General features: G+C 44.9%; 1 protein-coding gene across 1 annotated transcript in view; it reads right to left on the bottom strand.

The window, feature by feature from the left end:
- CFAP47 (cilia and flagella associated protein 47) overlaps window positions 1-18,943 on the bottom strand; it is a 651,639-nt gene that overhangs the window by 149,006 nt on the left and 483,690 nt on the right. The window contains exons 52-53 of the mRNA XM_075913261.2: window positions 16,244-16,419; window positions 12,605-12,712 (exon numbers count right to left, since the gene is read on the bottom strand). Coding sequence (XP_075769376.2) covers window positions 12,605-12,712; window positions 16,244-16,419 — 284 coding nt within the window. The remainder of the gene's footprint in view (window positions 1-12,604; window positions 12,713-16,243; window positions 16,420-18,943) is intronic.

Raw genomic sequence — 18,943 nt, 5'->3', positions numbered from 1 at the left:
TAACGGACGTTAGTTCGAACTAACTTTGATAGGCGCTACACTAGCGCTCCGTTAGTTCGAACTTAATTCGAACTAACGGAGCACTTAGTTCAAAATAGGTAAACCTCATTTTACGAGGATTAAGCCTAGTTCGAACTAGCTAGTTCGAATTAAGGGCTGTGTAGACCCTTAATTCGAACTAGTGGGAGGCTAATGCTTCCCAGGTTTCCCTGGTGGCCACTCTGGCCAACACCAGGGAAACTCTATTGCCCCCCTCCTGGCCCCGGAGCCCTTAAAGGGCCACGGGCTGGCTACACAGTTTGTGCCAGTTGCAAAGCTGCCAGCACCCGTGCCAGCAGACCCTGCACCTGCCACACCATGAGCCAGCCACCCGAGGACACCCAGCCCTCCACTGCTCCCCAGGACCAGCCTGGCGGCTCCTAGGAGCCTGCCCTGGGGCGCAAAAGGCGGGCGCCCGCTTGGTCAAGTGCGGAGATCGTGGACCTCATCAAGGTTTGGGGGGAAGCCTCCAATGTCCACGATCTCCGCACTAGCCACAGGAACGCGGCAGTCTACGGCCGCATGGCTGCCAGCCTGGCCGCCAGGGGCCACCAGCGCAGCTGGGAGCAGGTGCGCTGCAAAATCAAAGACCTGCGGCAGTCCTACTCCCGGGCCTGCCAGCCAGGGGCCGACCCGGAGGCATGCCCCCACTTCCACGCCCTGGACCGCCTCCTGGAGGCTCATGCCGTCCCTGCCCCCCGGGACGTGATAGACCCCGGGGCAGAAGGACCGCTCCAGGAGATGGAGGAGGAGGAAGAGGGCTCTGAGAGCCAGGAGCCTGCCGCCAGCCTGCCTGGGACCCGGGACCCCCAAGGCACCCCACAGAGCCGCTCGCCTGTGTCGTCCGAGGCCGGGGAGGTGTCCACCTGTGAATACCATCGTGTTCCCCTTATGTGTACGGGGGGTTGGGGCGAGAGGGAGCCCCGGGACCGTGCGCCTGGGCCTTGCCCACCAAGGAGCAGCAGCTGGGGATCCTGCAGGGGCCCTGGCCTTGCAGAGGGGAGCTGGGTTTCACACACCTGGGCCTCTGGGGTAATTGACCGCTGGTCTTGTTGTACCACAGCTGCAGCACCAGGGCCTGCAGGGCACACCACACTGGCTACAGCAGCTGCCCGTGCCCGGGCAAGCAGGAGAGCCAGGAATGAGGAGGAGTACCAAAGGCGGCACCTCCGGTTCATGGACCACCAGCTCCGCACCCAGGACCACTGGGTCCAGGAGGACCTGAGGCTGCGCCGGAGGAGTCTGGAGGCCCTGGAGGAGCAGGGCCGTGCCCTGCGAGGCCACCTCCAGAGCCTGCTCGACCGCTTCCCATTTCCTCCTCCCCCTGCTCCCTCCCCCTGCTCCTCCTGCTCCCCCTCCTTCTCCCGCTCCTGCTTCCTCCACACCCCCTGTCCCTCCAGCCCCCCCCTCCACAACCATTTCCCACCGAAGCCCCCGGACCCGCAGTGTGGCGAGACAGGAGAGGCAGCCGGACTCCCACCACTGAGCTTTCCTTTCCCTTCCTCCCTTCCCTCCCCTTCCAGCTCCCTCATCCCAGGTTTCCCCCTCCCCTCTCCAACCCTCATTCCTCCCTTCCCGCACCCAGTTCTGTGAAATAAACAGACATTTTTGTTTCAAAAACCGGTGTCTTTATTTTACAGTAGGTAGGGAGGGGAAAGGGGAAGGGGGGTAGGGTGGAAGAAGGCCCCAGTGGGGCATGCAGGGAGAGGTCAGTCCTCCTCCTCCACCAGGAAGCTCTCCCGCAGGGCTTCCCGGATCCGGACGGCCCCCCGCTGGGCTTCCCGGATGGCGGCGGTGCAGGGCTGACCGTAGTGTCCAGCCATGTGGTCAGCCTCAGCCATCCAGGCTGGCAGGAAAGCCTCCCCCTTCCGCTCACACAAACTGTGGAGCACACAACATGCTGCCACCACGGGAGGGATGTTGTGCTCGGCCAGGTCCAGATGGGTGAGGAGCCATCGAAAGCGGGCTTTCAGTCGCCCGAAGGCCCCCTCCACCACAATGCGGGCCCTGGTCAGCCTGGCATTGAAGGCCTGGCGGGAGGGATTGAGGTGCCCCGTGTAGGGCTTCATGAGCCAGGGCTGCAGTGGGTAGGTGGCATCCTCCACCAGGCACACGGGCATGTCCACGTCCCCGACCCTGATGTGGCAGTCGGGGAAGAAGGTCCCGGCCTGCAGCCACTGGCACACGGAGGAGTTGCGGTACACCCGGGCGTCGTGTGCTTTGCCGGACCAGCCCACATTAATGTCCGTGAACTGGTCCCGGTGGTCACACATGGCCTGCAGGATCACGGAGAAGTACCCCTTGCGGTTGACGTACCGGGACGCCTGGTGTTCCGGGGCACGGATGGGGATGTGTGTCCCGTCGATGGCCCCCCCGCAGTTGGGGAAGCCGAGGGCGCCGAATCCCCGGATGACGGCGTCTGGGTCGGCGAGGCGGACCACCCTGCGGAGCAGCACCTGGTTGATGGCCTTGACCACCTGCGGAGAGAGACAAAGCAAAGCGCCAATCAGTGGGGCACCCGGGTGGCTGGGAGCGTTCGTGCCCTGGCAGTGCCCCACGCCCCACTCCCGGTAGCAACCCCCCTGGCGGCGTGTAGTACAGCCGGGACAGACCGACCCCTCCGGTGCAGGACGCTTTCGCCTCCTCCCGCCCCCCCTTTGTCCCTGGGGCGGCCCATCCCCTCCTCGCAGCCCCCCTCCCCTCCGGCTCGGTGGCCGACAAGTGCCATACCTGCATGAGCACTGCTCCGACGGTGGATCTCCCCACGCCGAACTGCTTCCCGATGGATCGGTAGCTCTCCGGCGTGGAGAGCTTCCGGAGGGCGATGGCCACACGCTTCTGGAGGGGGATGGCGGGCCTCATGCGAGTGTCCCTTCTGCGCAGGGCAGGGGCGAGCCACTCGCAGAGCTCCAGGAAGGTGTCCCTCCTCATCCTGAAGTTCTGGGTCCACTGTCGGTCCTCCCAGCACTCCAGGACGATGCGGTCCCACCAGTTGGTGCTGGTGTCCAGACGCCAGACGCGGCGGGGCACGCCGGTGCTGGGGCGCCGCCATGGCTCCTCCACGGCCCCCAGGGCAGCCAGGCAGAGAGTCAGGGGGCTGACGTGCACCAGGTGGTGCCAGGCAGCCTCGAGCCATTGGTGGCAGCCTTGCAGCAGCAAGTCCAGAAAGTGCACCAGAAGGTGCAGGGCGAGCTGTGGCTCCATGTTGCCACCTGCGGCGGCCCCCCCGAAGGGAAGCACCGACACAGACGGGCACAGAGACCAACGCTTTGCTGTCCCTCAGCGAGGTTGGCAAGGAAGCAGGAAAAGCTGAGAATCGGCTGTCAAGGGGGGGTCCCTTTAAGCTCGAGCCTCAGATAGCCTCAGACAGCAGCCACACAAAGCAACTACTGACCTGATGCCCTGCCAGAACCTGTTTCAGCTGCCCTTAAATGCCCCCCTGCGTCCAATCAGTGTGGACGCGCTAGTTCGAATTAGCAAAACGCTAATTCGAACTAGTTTTTAGTTCTAGATGCGCTAGTTCGAATTAGCTTAGTTCGAATTAACTAATTCAAACTAAGTTAGTTCGAATTAACTAATTCGAACTAAGTTAGTTCGAATTAGCTCTGTAGTGTAGACATACCCCCAGATGCTTGCTCATCCAGCTTGGTCTAACACACCTGCCTATAATTTTTTTCCCTTTTCTAGGGACACAGGCTTCTGACAGCTTCTGCAACTTTAACTTAAAATAATTCCAGGCCTCCTCCACTTTAAGATCCATAATTTTTTTAGTCCAATCCACTTCCCTAACTACAGTAAAACTCCGATGGTCCGGCATCTGACGGTCCGGCACTCCTGATGGTCCGGCACCATCAGGAACCCGGAAGTGCTCCAGGCAGCTGGACCATTGGAGCTGCTCTGCCCCCAGCTTCCCCGATTCAGCCGCTGCTAAAACTGACCAGCGCTGAATCTGGGAAGCAGGGGGCAGAACAGCTGGAGTGCTGCCGGGTAGGTCCAGTAGCGCTGCCCCTCGGGGCTGCGGGACCAACCCAGCAGCACCCCAGCTGTCCCGGATTCAGCTGCTGCTGAAATTGACCAGCGGCTGACTCCAGGAAGCCCGAGACAGAGCCGCTCTGCCCCAGCTTCCTGGAATCAGCCGCTGGTCAGTTTCAGCAGCAGCTGACTTGGGTACACCTGGGACAGAGCATCTGGGGTGCTGCTGGGTTGGTCCCTGCAGCGCCGAGGTTTGGCACTACCAGACCAACCCAGCAGCGCCCCAGCTGCTCTGTCCCAGGCATCCCGATTCAGCCGCTGCTGAAACTGACCAGCAGCGGCTGAATCGGGGACTCCTGGGGCAGAGCCGGACTATCAGAAAGGAGGGCTATGAGGGGGTCTGGGGTAGCATTCCCCCACCCCACCCCAGACCCCTCATAGCCCCCCTTCTGATAGTCCGGCATATCTGATAATCCGGCACCCCCTGGGTCCTAAAGGTGCCGGATTATCGGAAGTTTACTGTAATTTCCTTAATTTACTAAAGTTAGCTCTTTTGAAATCAAAAACCCTAGTCTCAGATTTATTTTTGTTTATCCTCCCATTTAATTTAAATTGAATTAGCTCATAATCACTCGAGCCAAGGTTGTCTCCTACAACCATTTCATCTATGAGGTCCTCGCTACTCACCAAAACCAAATCTAAAATAGCATCCCCCCTTGTTGGTTCAGCAACTACTTGATGAAGGAATTCATCAGCTATCACATCTAGGAAAACCTGAGCCCTATTATTATTACTAGCACTTGTTCTCCAGTCTATATCTGGAAAGTTGAAATCTCCCATGATTACGCAGTTTCCATGAGTATTTACTTCATTAAAAACATGAAAGAGGTCTCTATCCATGTCCAAATTGGATCCTGGTGGTCTATAACACACCCCAAGCACTATCCCAGGGGAGAATCTGATAGTTTTCTTCCCCAATGTGATTTTTGCCCAAACGGACTCTGTCTTCTCCATTCCATCACTTTTTATTTCTTTACAATCTACCTCCCACCTTTGATATCTTTGATATACAATGCGACTCCACCACCTTTACCCTTATTTCTGTCTTTCCTAAACAGCACATCCCCTTCAATACCTGTACTCCAGTCATGCCTAGTATTCCACCATGTTTCTGTTATTCCTATAATATCTGGTTTCACTTCCTGGACCAATAACTCTAGTTCCTCCTTTTTGTTACCTAGGCTCCTCGCACTGGTATACAAACATCTTAATTTTTGCTGTTTGGCTTCATTCACATTCTTTACCCAATTTGGCACGGACGTTATACCTCCAATATGACCTATTAGACTAGTATCCACCCCACCCTTCCTCATGTTCATTCTCCTACCCCCAGCTATATCCTTTCTTACTTCGTTTTCCTCCCTCTCAGTGTTAAAATCTGCGATGCCAGCTACAACAGTGCCATGTAAACATCTGTTCTCACTTTCAGATGGCATTGTACATAAGAAGTGGATAGCATTATCTTTCTATATGTATAAAAAAAATTTCCTGCAGGACAACAGAATGACATCATCATGTCACTCTGGGTCCTGCAGCCCCTCCCCCGTCAGCTACCTGGCCTCCTCCCTCCCTTCCTTACTTCTGCTGAGGGGCTCGGCCTGCCTGGTGCTGGGGCAGGGTGGCAGCCTGATGGCTTCCCCAGTCTCCCTGAAGATCTGGGGGCTGGGTGGAAGCCTCAGCCCTAAGGAGAACTGGGCCAGCCATGGCCTCAGCCCAGTGCAACCCCCACCAGCTTGAGGGGAAGAGCTGGGGCTGGCCATGCCTTGGGAGGGAGGGGAGCCAGGGGTGTCTGCCCCCAGAGAGGGGCATTGGTGAGCATAGCAAGCAGGGGGCACCACCTTCTAGTCCCCTGTAAATATAAACAAACTGGTTTGTCTTAGCATCTGGCTGAACAAGAAGTAGGACTGGATGGACTTGTAGGGTATGTCTACACTAGCTTGTTAGTTCGAGCTAGGTAGGCAAATGAGGGCAACCTGAGTGGCAAATGAAGCCTGGGATTTAAATATCCCGGGCTTCATTTGCATGTTCCCGGGCACTGCCATTTTTAAATCCCCCTTAGTCCGAACTAACTGCCCACGGCTAGACACGGCAGTTAAACGTTAATTTGAACTAAGGAGTTACTCCTCTGAGTAACAGTTAATTCAAACTAAGGAGTTAGTTCAAATTAACGTTTAACTGCCGCGTCTAGCTGCAGGCAGTTAGTTCGGACTAAGGGGGATTTAAAAATGGTGGTGCCCGGGAACATGCAAATGATATATAAATCCTGGGCTTCATTTGCAATTCCGGTTGCCCTCATTTGCCTAAACTAGCTCGAACTAACGAGCTAGTGTAGACATACCCATAGACTCTAAACTTTTATACTGCTTTACTTCTGAATGCAGCCATCTGAAGAGATTACCCACTTTGTGCAATAACTGAGGCTCTTCAAGATGGTGTCTGTGCAGATGGTCCATTTTAGGTGTCTTGGAACACTGCACTTGTAATCAGAAATTTCTAGTATAGGGTGAACCTCTCTTAACCAAGACTCTCTGCCCAGTGGCGATACTAAGGGAGGGGCTGGCAGTGGGGCTGGAGCCCAGCAGCAGGGCTGGAGCCCAGCAGTGGGGCTGCTGCCTGGTGGCAAAACTACCCAGAAAGACCAGGAGGCAAGTGGGGAGCCTGGCAGCACAACTGGGAGCCTGGCATCTAGGAGGCAGCAGAGCTTCCCCATGGGGCCAGGACTCCAAACATTGGGCTGCCTAGCAAAGCAGCAAAGAGCCCAATATCCCGGCTGCCACTCAGCCTGGCAGCACAGCTGGACCTCAGCAGGAGTCTGCCCTGAGTAACTGGGAGCCCAGCAGCGGGGCTGTGCTTGCAATGGCAGGGCTGCCATGGTGGGGCTGAGAGCCCTGCACTGAGGGGCTGGTGGCAGGGGAAAGCTGGCTGGGAAGTTGGCAGTAAGACCATGGCTAGGGGAGTCCGGTGGCTGGAGCGGGGGCAGAGCAGAAATGACCTTCCCTGGTCTGGCAAAATCCCTCATCTGGGACTGGTCAGGTCCCAAGGGGGGCTGGACCAGGAAGGTCCAACCTGTAGCAGTTCCTGGTTGGGCCACACACAAGCTGTAGCTGTCTCACACCAATCAAAGCAATTACATAGCTATCTTCAGCCGACCGTACTGCAGTTCCTTCTCTACCCCCAGCAAATTGGTGTGAAACTCCAAAGTAGAGGGGAGGAGGAAGGACAGTGAAGCACCCACAAGGACAACCATCTTGAAAAACCTCAGTTACTGCACAAGGTGAGTGTCCTTGTGGGTGCTCCACTGGATTGACTGTTGACCAATGTCCCTCAGTGGAGAGGAGGGCCTTCAGAGTTGGTTTACCGATGGTGGATAACACCATGAGTTTAAACTGAGCATCTGCTTCTGAGTGTAATTCTGAACGATAGTGTTTAGTGAAGGTATAGGCTGATGCCCAGGTAGCTTCTTTGCAAATGTCAGTGATAGGTACCCTATTGAGAAAAGCAACACACATTAGTAATGATCTGGTTGGGAGTACTAAAACTCCCAGTGAGGCTACATCTAGACTGCAGGCTTCTTTCGGAAGAAGCTTTTCTGGAAGAGATCTTCCGAAAAAACTTCTTCCGAAAAACTTCCACACTGCCAAAGATCATTGAAAAAGTGATCTGCTTTTTCGAAAGATAGTGTCCATACTTAATAGATGCTATCTTGCATTTAAGCTGTGATTACTATGGATGGAGTGGCCACCAGGGCACCTCTGCTTTTTCCTCTTTCCTCTTCTTTTGAAAGAACTTCCTCTTCCCCATCCACACACGCCTTTTTCTGAAAGAGTTCTTTCGGAAAATGGCTTCTTCTTCATAGAAAGAGGTTTACCAATGTCTGAAAAACCCCTCTGTTCTTTCAATTTAAAAAAAAACCACGACTGCAGTGTGGACGTAAGTGAAGTTTTTTAGGAAAAACAGCTGTTTTTCCAAAAAAACTCTGTAGTGTAGACATAGCCTGAGAGCTGCAGATTGGTGTTTAGCAGTATAAATGGCTACATTCAGATACCCATTTGAATAATCTCTGTTTTGAGATTGTTTGAGATGTCCTTTAAATGCTCTATTATGGAAATGAATACCCAAGATGACTTTCTGAATGTTTTTGTTCTTTCTTTGTAGAAAGGTAGCACTCTGCGAACATCTAGGATGTCAAGTGAGGTCTCCCTCCTGTCAGCATGTGGCTTCAGGAATAATATAGGTAAGGAAATGGACTGTTTTAAATGAAAAGTGGATGCAATCCTGGGTATGAACTTAGGGAAAACTTATAGGAATACTTTATCCTTAAAGAATGTAATATAAAAGGGGGTGTACTATCAAGCTACCTAATTCTCCCACTAATCTTGTGGACATAATGGCAACAAGGAAAGCCACTTTAATTGATAAGTACACTGACTAGCAAGTTGCAATGGTTTCAAATAGTTTTCCCAACAGACCACACAGAACATGGCAATAGGATATCAGAATGGGATAAGTGTTTTCTTTGGATTTAAGGAAGTGTTCTGTCATTGGATGAGAAAAGATAGTGACTCTAACCACCTTGTTATTATATTATATTATATTTATATATTAACAAGGTGTTTAGAACAAGGTGGTTAGAGTCACTATCTTTTCTCATCCAATGACAGAATGCTTCCTTAAATCCAAAGAAAACACTTATCCCATTCTGAGATCCTACTGCAATGTTGTGGAAGGAGGTGATGGCAGCCAAATGTACTCTGATGCATTGATGCATCTTATACATAGCCCATTTTTAAGACCCAGAATATAAGGATTCTCTGTATTGGGGCTAACTGTGGAAAGATATGTTTATCCTGGCACCAAGTGTATAAATGTTTCCATTTATGAATATATGTATTTCTTGTGCTTATTTGGCATGGGGTGGGTGAATAAGAACTCCAGCCCTTTAGCTGGCATGTGATACTTTTTGTCAGACCTCTTACACAAAAGAGGGGCTGTAACAGGTGTCTCCCAGATTATTTTTGTAGGCTCCATTGACAGGACTATCTTTGGCCCTGGGGATGCCCGGAGCATGTCCATGAGGTCATATTCGGTCTCTGGTGTTTGTGCTAACAAAATGGCCAGCAAAATGGCTAATAAAAACCCCTTTGAAGTGCTCTTGAAAATATCTGAAATCATCCTCAATAGTTGGGAGGGTGAGTGATGTTATATTTTGAACAGGTGATGAAGATGAGAAGTGAGTGGGCGGCACTGTGTTTCTTTCAGTTGAGTGCTTATGCTCCTCGCTCTAATTCCTGTTGTGTCTTTGAGGGTTCTGGGACAGTTGGTGGAAGGGACCATGTTGTTCTGGATCATGACAGATTAGGGAGCCTGATGTTTTAGGTCCTATACATTGCCCACAGATTCTATTATGTCCAGTTGGGAGGGAATGGTAAAGGGAGTAGTGCCTATGGTTGCTATACCAGCCCTGCATGTCTGTAGATATATGGTGATAAGAGGGTCTAGGTTTAGGTGAGGAATGCTGAGAAATTTATACTACTGGCAGATCATGAATTGAGAATATGGACAGATTATTCATGAGGAGCGGTTAGGACAGAATTTCTGGAAGTAGTAAATTTCAGGAAACAACTGAGCCTTTGCTGAACAGAAAATAGAGGGAAGTATGAAGCCAGGATCATGAAAAAGAGAAAAAGGTTAAAGCACAGAAAGAAGGTCCAGAAGGGTGCTACAAGTTATTTTAGACCATTTTGTTAGAGTTTATGTCATATACAATGTCTGCTACTGCTAGTTTGCTTTTACTTTATTTATAATGTCAGTACCTTCACCACTCTTCTTATGTTTTCTCCTATGCTGTGTGAGTGTCATATGCAGATGTGAATGCAGACACACACCTACCCTGATTTAATTAACTTAATTAACACTGGCACTATAATTGACACATAACTTCTTTTGCTATTATGTATACCCCAGATTCCGTAATTTCCACTCCAACTCATCTGATCAAGTGGGCTTTACCCACAAAAGCTTCTGACCTCAGAAATGTGTTAGTCTCTCAGGTGCTACAGGAATTCTCATTATCCGTGTTCATCTATTAGTGTGAAGGGACTAGAATCACATACATTTACTAGTAAAGTTACATAAAATTTCATCTGAAGGCAGAATCTCCAGTCATCACGAATTTCAAATAATATTTCAGACAGGCATTTGTTGTATTAACAACACTAATCTTCTCCAACGTACACTTTTATAATGCATACAAAATTAGGAATTGCCACAGGGAAGCAGACCAATTGTCCATGTACACTAGTGTGAAACAGTTGTCAATGCCAGATGTTTCATGTGAAAGCGCATAAACTCCTTACCCTATACCTAATTGGGCAAGTCTATACCTAGAAAGAAGATTTATATTTGATCTTGATTGGTGATAATCTTTAGATCTGAAAGCTGAGAGTGTACAGATTTTGCAATTTTATCCTATCAAAGCACAACTGTAAAGACTATTTTCAGCCATATTAATCCCATCTGCTGCAACTCATACATAGTTTGTAAACTGAAAAGTTTCTAAAGCATGTTTTTCAACATTATTCAAAAACATTCAAACATTTATGTATTATAAGATATGGAAAGGGGCAGTTATAGAATTTTACACATATATTTTATGTCCTATCAGTTCATCTATCCATTTACCAATGTGGAGAGACAAAATTTCACTTTACCCTTAAATTACTATTATTAACCTTGAATCTTAAGTTATTATTAATTCTTTCAACACATACATCACTAATCACATATTTGACACAGCTGAAGATAAAATAAAAACATTAAAATAGTAATCCAGGTTTTTGAAAATATTCAATACCCAACAGTTCCTTTCCTAAAGAGAGCTACTAGGTGCTGAGCACTGTTGATCATTTGGCCCCAACAGTGGGTGCTGAAAACTTGTGAAAAAAGTTGCATGTATGTCTTGAGTGTCAAATTACATTGTGGGAACGTAAGGCAAAATTTCATAGGAAGAACAAGACAAGAGGATCACTACTACATACATTCTATGGAGATGCACCACCTAAACAGTATCAGAGTTCTGTCATATACACTTTTAAGCTCTGCAGAAAAGAAGTTCTACTATTTCACACCTTTGGAGATGAGAAGGCAGGAAGCAGTATTCACCATTTATAAAGTGGGCCACTAGAGAAGGTCTATGTTTAGGGAAGAAAAATTCAATAAAATTTAACAGATAATGCTACGTTTTAATAGAGTATTCAAGACAACTTGTTTAATTCTATAATATTATAGCCAATTAGTTCATTTTATTATCGATTTATCATTGAGTTATTCGATGTTATGGTCAACTCACATGCTATTTTATATATCACCAATATAGGGTAAATAGATTTAAATTGTAGGATTATAGTAATATAAGGTTGACAAGTATTTAGGAGTGATGTCTGTGCATTAGGTATATAAGTAAAACACAGCAATGCCAAACCTACAGACTGAGGCTTTGAAGATTTTAGCTTAGCCATACTAGGCCATAAGCTTAAGAAAGCTTCACACGTGTGGGTGACCTAGTAATAACTCTCTGACCATAAGGTTCCAAGTTTACTGTAAAAGATGGGCCAATAGGTGATGTTACAGAAAAAGACTGCAACATACCGCAATGTACTGTCCAAGACCACAGGATACCTAATTGTAACATCATGGAATGTCTTGCTTTGACTGCAGGTTTCCATGGATGCATGTAGTGAATAGATGCTAATCAAGATAAAAGGAAATGAGAATCAACCTAAGAAAAACTGGGGAATATTTGTATAAGATATGAGGCATGGGCAAAACAACAAAGTAAAAGAAGTTCCTTGATTGGGTAAAAGTGGGAAGACCACATCGACCCTAGAACATCTTTGGGGATATGAGTATAAGAAGGAATTGCATGGGTTTTTGAAGGATTCATATATATGCAAGGCGATTTTTAACTTTATTTGTTGCTTCAATAAACCTTGTAGTACAAATAAAACTTTGTACTTGTGGTTGTGTCTGCAGTCACTATTTTTGATCTTTTAGCGTTCCTGGAGTCTGCTAAACTGCAAAAAGCAGCAGACATGATTTTCATTCTGTTGAGCTTCAAACCGTAGCAACAGGAGCTGAATACATGGTAGCTTAATTCAAACCTACTAAATTAAATTTAAGTTAAAAAAGGTCACTGTATCGATAAATTGCTACTAAATTCTTCAGCTGATTAAGAGAAAAAAATATATGGACCTTTATTATTTTAATTCCAATTAAATTACCATTCTACAAATAGAATTCAATATGTATTATATTAATGACACAATTTGTGAAAATTCGGATTATACAAGCTGGGCTCTTATTACTAAGGCAGCTAGGTGCTATGGTAACATAAATAATAAGACAAGAGTACATGTACATGTGTATTACTGGATCGAAATGTAATTTGCCAAAGTTCCATAATGCATACTTGTTTGTATGTTTTATATTATATATTGATTTCAAGGAACAAATTAAAGGATAATGCTATACTTACTTTCCAAGCTCACATTCTATTTCAGGCAATGTAGTTGGCAATGGTTTCTCTGAAGTCAGCTTCAGGGAATACCAAAACTCTCCAACCATCTCCGACAGGAATATGACACTGAAGAGAGAGATATAAACGAGCTCTGAGATGTCATTTTGTATAATACTCAAATTGATAAAAGCAGAAAATAGAATTTCAAGAAAAAATGAGTTCAATGAAATGACTCCTTTGTTAGCTAGTAGAATTTTCCACTAAGAGACCTAAATACCTCCATACATATAGTACTGGTTGAATCTTTCTAGTCCAGCACTCTCTGGTCCAGCAACATATATAGTCTGGCATGATTTTAGTTAGATGGATGTCCACTTATCATAGGTGTGGCCATATTTTGTGGGGTCCCATAAAGTTTGCTTACAGCCACCAGTCTTGGCTCTCAGTGTTCTATGCTGTTATTTAGCTCTAATTTACTCCTAAATGTCTTCTAAAAACCCAATAAGCAATGGAAGTGTTGGTAATGTGGCTAAACAATATTGACCTCCCATGGTACAGCAAATTCTCTGGTTCAGCACCATTCAGATCCTGAGAGTGTCGGACCACAGAGGTTCAAGCTGTAGTAACTGCGTACACCCATCACAAATGAAGTGATCTTTATAGAAACCCATGGGCAAGCAACAGGATTAATCTTCTTTTAACTCTTCAGTTGAAAAATTGCAGCTTTTTGCAATAAAAGCAGAAAAAACTAGAATACATCTCCTACTTTAACTTATAGGGAAAAAATAATGTAATTCAAATATCATGGCAGTTTGTAACTAGATCTTTGGGGGCCTGCTACATAATTTAAAAATAATCATTTTAGATTACTCCATTTTAAAAAGGAAAATACTTTTAAAAACTAACAGATCAAAATTGACATGTATATATAAGAACATGATAAATGGATATGTTTTAATGGCATATTCATTATTCTACCATCAAGTCTTTTCAGGACTGAAAGTAATTTATTGATATTTGAGATACTTATTGTAGTATATTTTTGCGGAAGGCATTTTAACACATTCATTCTAACTATAGATTTTCCTATTTCTCATTTTGTGACCAGGAGAATCACAATAAAGTTAAATAAAATTACAGTAAACATGTTAAACCATTCCAAAATATTTAAAAATACAATATGTAAACCTGAGCTGCATGAAGGATCATCTTCTGATTTAAAAAGAGATACGAGTTCTGCTTTATGCCTTTATAGGAGCTATGAACCAGACCGTTTACTGGTGCCACTTCCCTGGCATAAACTGGCTTTAAAAGATCACCCAAGTGTAAAGGTAATAGCACAGTCACCATAATGGATTTTTCAGCCCTTTCCTCCCAGTTGCACAGAAAGAGGTACTAGCCTGGATGTACCTGGCCATGCCAATTCCTGACAACAAATTCAAATCCCCAGAGATATTTGTCAGTGATTAAATGTAGGGCACACCTCAGGTTGCTCTACTATGACACAAGAAGGCCAGCTTTGCAACAGAGCAACGACAGAATCAGGCAGTGCAATAGTTATACAACCTTTGCACATGCCACCTTGGCCTTTATGCAGCAGATTAACTGAAGCCAAAAACTGCTCCATAGTTCTATCCATTTAAAAGCACATATCTTGTTATCTGGAAAAATATTCTGACACAGCAAATGAAATATATTTTCATTCTCAGCTTTGTATCCTTGTTCCTGGTAATTTTACTAAAATGTCAACAGTGGTCATTTCTATAAAATTATAGCCTCTGAAAGCAGTAGCACAACAATATTTGGGAGTATTCTATTCTTGGGAAAATCAATAAAAGCAATTTGAACTGTTTTGGAGACTGCTTATTTTGGTGATAAAAGCTCAAGGTTCACTGAATAGAGATAGGGCCCTACCTGCAACCATTACTATAGCTGTGTCAGCATAATCAATGGCTATTGTTTGGAAATGAAAGTCCTAGCTTTCAATGAGAACTTCAGCCAACTCATGCTTAATTACAATACCCTAAGAAAAAAATATCGTATAGGTCTGTAGTGTTCAACAGCCTGCCTTTAGGAGTTCAGCTGAGAAATATGATTAGTGGCAGCAACTGTGAAACCAAGACCAAATGGTCATCAATAGAGCCCTGCACAGATACAAAATTGTGTATCCACAGCTGTGATTGTAGCTGTAAAAATGAGCCATGGATATCTGCATCCACATCTGTGGATAAAGATACCCATAGAAATAAAGCGGATATACAAGGATTTGCAGGGCTCTAGTCATTAGACTTATCACTGGTAATTATCATACTGTACAGACTCCTCTGAGTTTCCAATGTGGTGAAACATCTATAATTTAAATCTTCTCCATAGTCATTAAGAAGATCATTTTTAACTAATGGTGAATTCTTAACCTAATAGATTTTCATAAAAACTGCTAAAGGGTTCTTCACCTCTTTTTAGTATAGTTCCCTTTCTACAGAAAGATGGCTCCAGGTCACTTCCTTTAAGTGACAAAATTAACAATTCACTTGCAGTCCATGTTTTGAGATAGATTTTCTGATATTAAAGTAATATCATAAGAAAATCTACACATAACTCAATTGATATCCACCAAAGAATTGCCATTAGGGGTGTAAAATCCTGTTTTAAAAGTTAACTGCTGGAGCAGTCCCTCACCTGCAGTGCAGTGCGCTGGGCCCGGCCAGGTTGAGCTTGCCACACTACAGGCAGGGGCTGTTTGGGCCAGGCAGGGCCCACTGCACCCTGCTGTGGGTGAGGGCTGCTCCAGCCATGCCAGGAGGGACCTGTTGCACCATGCCACGGGTGGGGGCTGCTCTATCCTGACTAGGCAGGGCCCACTGCACAACACTGTGGGCAGGCGCTGCTCCATCCTGCCCAGACCACAGTTAACCCTTTACATCCATAATTGCCATCTGTCTATCAGATATCAGATTTAGTCAAAGAAAGTGTGGAAAATATCTAATGTTAAAAAAGTAATACAGAGAACACAAAACATTTCTAAGTAACATTCTAGAGTCAGATTTCAGAGAGGTAGCCATGTTTCAGCAAAAACAACAAGGATCCCTGTGGAACCATAAAAACTAACTCATTTATCTGGGCATAAGCACTCCTGGGCTGGAATCTACTTCATCAGATGCATTAAATGGAAACTTTGGTCTGACAGGTATAAATACACATGCAAAGATTATGTATACATTCCTGCAAAACTGAAGTTTCCACTTGATGCATCTGACAAAGTGAGCTCCAGCCCATGAAAGATTATGTCCAAACAAATTTGTTAGTCTTTAAGATGCCATAGGACTCCTTGAAACAAAAGACAGGACTATGCAGCACTTTAAAGACTAACAAGATGGTTTATTAGGTGACGAGCTTTCGTGGGCCAGACCCACTTCCTCATATGAAAAACTTGCATAAATCCATACAGACGAAAGCTCATCACCTAATAAACCATCTTGTTAGTCTTTAAAGTGTTGCATAGTCCTCTCTTCTGTTTCAGCAAGATCAGACTAACATGGCTACATCTCTATTACTATAGGACTCCTAGTTATTCTAGGGTTAAGAAGTCGAGGCTAGTGACAGAATTTTTACAAAATAATATCAAGCACATATAAGTGTGAACACGCTCTATCTTACCTGCCTTCTGAAGTGCCAGTACTAGCTGGGGAATAATGAACTTCATAGGAAAGAGTTTCTTCTGGCTGAAGAACAAGAGTTGTTTCACCACTAAGTGCAGCACCCATTAACACGACATCTAACTGTAGAGTTTCGTGTGTAGGATTAGTGATGGGAATTTCAATGCCAGTGATATCCTAGAAACACAAAATGAATGAATTATAGGACTTTTGCTGTCAAAAAAGTTTGTCAAAGTTGACATAAGGAAGATGTTTCTACATTAACTGAATTGAATGGCACATAGGTCAAATTTAATTTTACAATAAATTAACATAAAGTGCAGCAAGAGGTATCTGTAGCCAATCTCCCAACCATAAGCCATTTCTTGTTCCAACTACAGTAGTAATCAATCAGGGATTATCCAGTTCCCCTGCCAATCCTTCCCACCAATATAGTCCACTAATGCTTGTCTTACATCATAAAGCCAGACCAACATCCTATCATTGCAGGGAAAGCTAGTGGAGCCCCCAAGTGAGCTCTCAAGGTCACTTGCAAGGTTTCTGCAAGGCTCCTCCCTCTTCATTTTTAAATCCCATGATAATGCTTTACATGGTAAAAAACTAAAATTTCAAACACATTTTGCTGTCTCCCTTCTTTAACCCTTATTTTCTTGTCTGTCTTTCAACTGTGAACTCTTTGGCTATGTCTAGACTGCGGAGTTTTTCCAGGATACCAGTGGTATCCTGGAAAAACTCCACTGCGTCCAGGGAACACATCTGCTCTTCCACAAGTCCTGTCTTCCTCATATCACAAGGAAGAAGGGCTCTTCCGAAGGAGGAGGGTTTTCCAAAATTTGACCCAGTGTAGACGGACCAAATTTTGGAAAAACCTCTTCCTTTCAGATAAAAAGCAGCAGTCTAGATGTAGCCTTTGGGCAAAGCTCTCTCATTGCAGGAACCTTTCTCAAACATCTAGAATGCACAGAGCTCATGATGGGCACTACTAACACTGAATAATTTATGATGGTACCCAAAACAAGATGAGTCAAATGGGACTTTGGATTTGGTAGAAAAGCTATAGATGAAGCACCCTTGGCCTTGCTGACATTGAAGAGTGGACCTTGTGTGAGTACATAATACTTTGCAAAAGTATGCTTAGAGGCTCATTTGGCAGCTCTAAAAATGTACACAAATGGGACCTTACATAGAAATGTTATAGAGGTAATTACAGCCCTAGTGGAGTCTCTCAGATGGAGGTAGGAGGAAGGGACTTTTCCAGTAAAGTAAGTCTGAGGTGATAGTCCCTGTCCCTACAAGCTCTTGCTTTGAGCTTGTTGCAATGGACACATTTGTGGGGAACATGGGCTTCCCCCACGCAACAGACGTATTGTGAGTGTCCATTTGAAATTGGAATAGTGTCCTCACATGAAATACAACATTTCAAGCCTAGTGAACCAGGCACCCTGTCTAACTATAACAGTCAAACTATGAAGATGAAATAAGTTAACCTCATTCTCATTACATTAGAAATAATAGTGTATATTACAACCAAATATGCTCTCAAACAGACAGGTATATCCACCATAACTCTGCTAATTAAAATGGAATACTCTGGATTACACCAGTGTGTTTCATATCAGAATTTGGCCCTTCATTTCAACACGTGTTGTTTTAACACTTAATTTATTTTTTTAAATTCTATATAATTAATTAGCAGATTTTAGGAAATCTAAAATTTTCATTCTTTTTTACTACACATTTAAATTTTTGACTTGTGATTTAAATGGAGAGGCTAAGCAATAATACTGATGCTTTCAGCTTACTAAAAGTACAAAATACCAGCTATAGATTAAGTGACATACTAGTCTAATAATACATTTGTTGTCTTTCTCCATACATCAGATGACTGTTTTTCACAAATATGACCTCCTGTAGCAAAATACAACCCCCACTTCTGCTTATTGTTTAATAGTCTCTTGTTGAATTCATTGGTAGTCACACTGGCATTTCATTATTTTCATTAGCCCCCTCTGTGTTAAATAATTGATTAATATGCACGTTGGGTTTTTGCAGATTTTTGATAACTACTATTTTAAGAGCTCTGTAAAGATGTTTTGGTCTGATTTATTTGTCAAAATGCTTTTAATTCGAGTTGTTAATAATTATAGCCTTCCCTAATTTTTTTTTTTTCCAGAAAGCATTCTGCCATGGTTCTTTCACAGAACATTACTTTTTTATGCTGCCAATTGTTATGAAAGCATACTTTGAAAATCAGACTTAGGATATGGTTCATAACTTCAACCTACTCAGTTTTCAAGAGTAGCTTTCACATTTTCATTTACTTTAGAATTTATTGAAAAATAATATGCCACAGTTACGAAGTTATGCTTCTGATTTACAAAGTATATAATTATAAGCACTAGTACAAAGTGCACCCATAATTATATGTTTTATACCTATAATCAGAGAATAACAATAACATAATTATACAAGGAATGTTATTTTAAAACAATGTCAAGAGTTTAAATCAATGTTTGATCTTTTAAAATTGCTATGATTAAAGAAAGCCTCCATATCTAGCGATATAGTTCACTCAGAAGTTATGCAAGATTTTGCTGTGGTTCCCAGAGGCGAAGGGTATGTCTAGACTGCAGAGCTTTTCCAGGATACTGGAGGTATCGTGGAGAAGCTCTGCCACATTCAAAGAACGTGTCCACTTTTC

This window comes from Pelodiscus sinensis, chromosome 1, assembly GCF_052426305.1.
Source record: "Pelodiscus sinensis isolate ZL-2025 chromosome 1, ASM5242630v1, whole genome shotgun sequence".
Lineage (NCBI taxonomy): Eukaryota > Metazoa > Chordata > Testudines > Trionychidae > Pelodiscus > Pelodiscus sinensis.
This window is presented reverse-complemented; position numbering and strand designations above follow the sequence as displayed.